The 2,349-nt window shown below is 63.7% G+C and overlaps 1 protein-coding gene across 1 annotated transcript; it reads right to left on the reverse strand.

Moving 5' to 3' along the window:
- Positions 1 to 1,334: 1,334 nt before the first annotated feature.
- CARTPT (CART prepropeptide) lies at positions 1,335 to 1,830 on the reverse strand. Its single transcript, XM_088536973.1, has 3 exons — positions 1,684 to 1,830; positions 1,515 to 1,598; positions 1,335 to 1,442 (listed from the first exon to the last, which is right to left on the reverse strand). The coding sequence occupies exons 1-3, from the start codon at positions 1,828 to 1,830 to the stop codon at positions 1,335 to 1,337; spliced, it is 339 nt and encodes a 112-aa protein (XP_088393099.1).
- Positions 1,831 to 2,349: the final 519 nt, after the last annotated feature.

Genomic DNA, 2,349 nt, shown 5'->3' on the forward strand with positions numbered 1-2,349 from the left:
ATGACTTAGCCACTTCCCAATAGACCTTAACACCCGTCAGCAGCTCAGGGCACGCGGAGCCTCCTCACTGCCTCTTTGACCATCCCTGCCCACCCTGAGGAGCTCTTCCTGGGTCCCAAATACTCCTCAGTGGCACAGCTCTGTGGCATCGTTTTTTCCCAGCGCCAGCTTCAGGCAGCTTTTTTTCATGTGTTCTCACACTTCAGGAGTAAAACTGCCTTGCAGAAGTCTCTCACCTTTTTTGTTTTGTTTTTTTATTATTTTGATTTTCAAATGTCTTTGGATTTCTCACCCAAACTTATGTTCTCTTGAGCACCACATGCCAAACCTAGTTGAGCGACACTTCCCCTCAAATTTCCCCTGACATTTCGTGCCTTTGCAGCCCTTGGTCTCCCTGCTCGTAGAAGAAATTGCTGACTCCGTCCCAGACCTTCAGAGATGAACTATCACCTGGGGAAACCCTAGAAAGTTATTTCGGTGGTCTCTCTTCTAGGGAGAAAAAAGTCTCTAAAATTTTCTGAAAACCTACAGAAGAGTTAAAAGCTCCCAGCCCCACTTGGGACCCAATGAGCACTTCCAGGGAAAGGAGGCAGACGCTCCTTGCAAGGCGCCCACTGCACATGCATCCCCAGCACCCACAGCAGCTCTCTCTGCACCTTATGAGGATACCTAGGCATAAAATCAAAACTTCTTTCAGAGCACCATCATCAGAACAATGATTTTATTAACAGTGACAAACAAAGGATAAAAACATGTCAGAACTTCCTGGAAAGGCATGGTGTACCCGCGGAGAACATACATGGTTATGTACATCAGTTCATCATAGAAATGGGAGCAATTTACTTTAGGCGACTGCCACATCCTCCATCAGGCTGCCACGACTCCGGAGCTCATTCCCTGCTCGGCGGATGACCCCGCAGCACCCACCCCGCCAGGCCGGCACCGGCTGGTCCTGCCGTGGCACGAGGAGGTGCTCCCAGGTGCTTCCCGCACATTCCTCCGCTTCTCCCCTCCTCAGAGCTACCTCCGAGCGCCTCATCCAGGCCCCGCAGCCGGCACCGGAGGGATGTTTCCTACCTCGGGGAGGAGCTGGGCTCTTCTCCCGGCGCTGGCGCCTTGGCGTGGCGGCGATGCGTGGGCTGGCGCTTGGGACGGGCGAACTCAAGGGGGCCGGGGGCGCGGAGGAGGGCGGCTCTGCGGATGTCGGGTGTCACACACGGCTGCACGGGTGGCACGAGGGCTGGCGCTGCCACCACCGCCCCCGGGCCGGCGCTTCGAAGCGCGGCCAGCGCCGGCCCCCGAGCGCCCGCCGGCCGGTGGCCGCGCGGCGCGTCCTACAGGCACTTGAGGAGGAAGGAGTTGCAGGAGGTGGCGCGGGGGCAGTCGCAGAGCTTCCCGATGCGGGCCCCCTTCCTCACGGCGCACTGCTCCCCGGCGTCGCACTGTGGGAGCAACGCGCCCGTGAGCGGGGGAGCGGGAGCGCGGCCGGCGGCGGGGTCCGGGCGGGCACTCACCATGGGCACCTGCCCGAACTTCTTCTCGTAGTGCGGGATCCGCTTGCTCTTGAGCTTCTCCAGCACCTCCTGCAGCGCCTCGATCTGCCGAGAGAGCCCGCAGGGCGTCAGGGGAGAGGGGTGGCCCGCCCGGACGCCCCCGCCCGCCCCCTTCCCCGCCCAGCCCCACCAGCTCCTTCTCGTGGGCGGCGGCGGCGGGCGCCAGGTCGCGCTCGCGGCGCGGCGGCTCGGGCGGCTCGGGCGGCTCGTGCCCGCGGGCGCCCAGCAGCAGCGCGGCGGCCAGGGCGCAGAGCGCCAGCGGGCGGCAGCTCTCCATGGTGCTGGGCGGCCGCCGCGCGCGCCGCGCCTTATAGCGCCGCGCGCCTGCGTCAGCGACCGCGCCCCGCCCCGCGCCGGACCGGACCGGGCCGGACCGGACCGGCCAGGCCCGCGCGAGCGCCCTGCGCCCGGTGCGTGTGAGCAGCGCCGTGCGCGGCGAGGCGCTGCCCCGCTGCAGCCTCCCCGAGTGAGAAAGTTGCCTTGTTTTCCCGCGAGTGGGAACCGGAGCTCGTGCTCTGTCTGCACACAGTCCTTGCGGCTTCCTCCTCGCAGAGGGGACAGGGGCTGTCATGTCCCCCTGCGCCGTGGAGAAGAGCACAGAGCCAGTGCTGAGCTCACAGGCCCGCAGGGACGAGGAGAAGCAGGACTTGCAGAGGAGCTGAAGCCCAGCATCTCATCTAGGAGATTGGCCTTGGGCACAGACGGAGGGGCTGCAACAGGGCAGACTTAGACACTACAGGGGAAGCCACAGCCAACCCGCCTGTCTGGGAGCTGTGCTGGCTTCAGGTGTCCCCCA

Source organism: Tinamus guttatus, unplaced genomic scaffold (assembly GCF_059628265.1).
Source record: "Tinamus guttatus ecotype Peru unplaced genomic scaffold, ASM5962826v1 Tinamus_guttatus_pri_ptg000711l, whole genome shotgun sequence".
Lineage (NCBI taxonomy): Eukaryota > Metazoa > Chordata > Aves > Tinamiformes > Tinamidae > Tinamus > Tinamus guttatus.

What these genes read in the sequence shown, in the direction of transcription:
- CARTPT (XM_088536973.1), bottom strand. Translation starts at nt 1,830, where the DNA reads ATGGAGAGCTGCCGCCCGCTGGCGCTCTGCGCCCTGGCCGCCGCGCTG. An exon ending in CCGCCCACGAGAAGGAGCTG is followed by an intron (nt 1,599 to 1,683) that starts GTGGGGCTGGGC and finishes CTCTCTCGGCAG; the next exon opens with ATCGAGGCGCTGCAGGAGGT. An exon ending in AGTTCGGGCAGGTGCCCATG is followed by an intron (nt 1,443 to 1,514) that starts GTGAGTGCCCGC and finishes TTGCTCCCACAG; the next exon opens with TGCGACGCCGGGGAGCAGTG.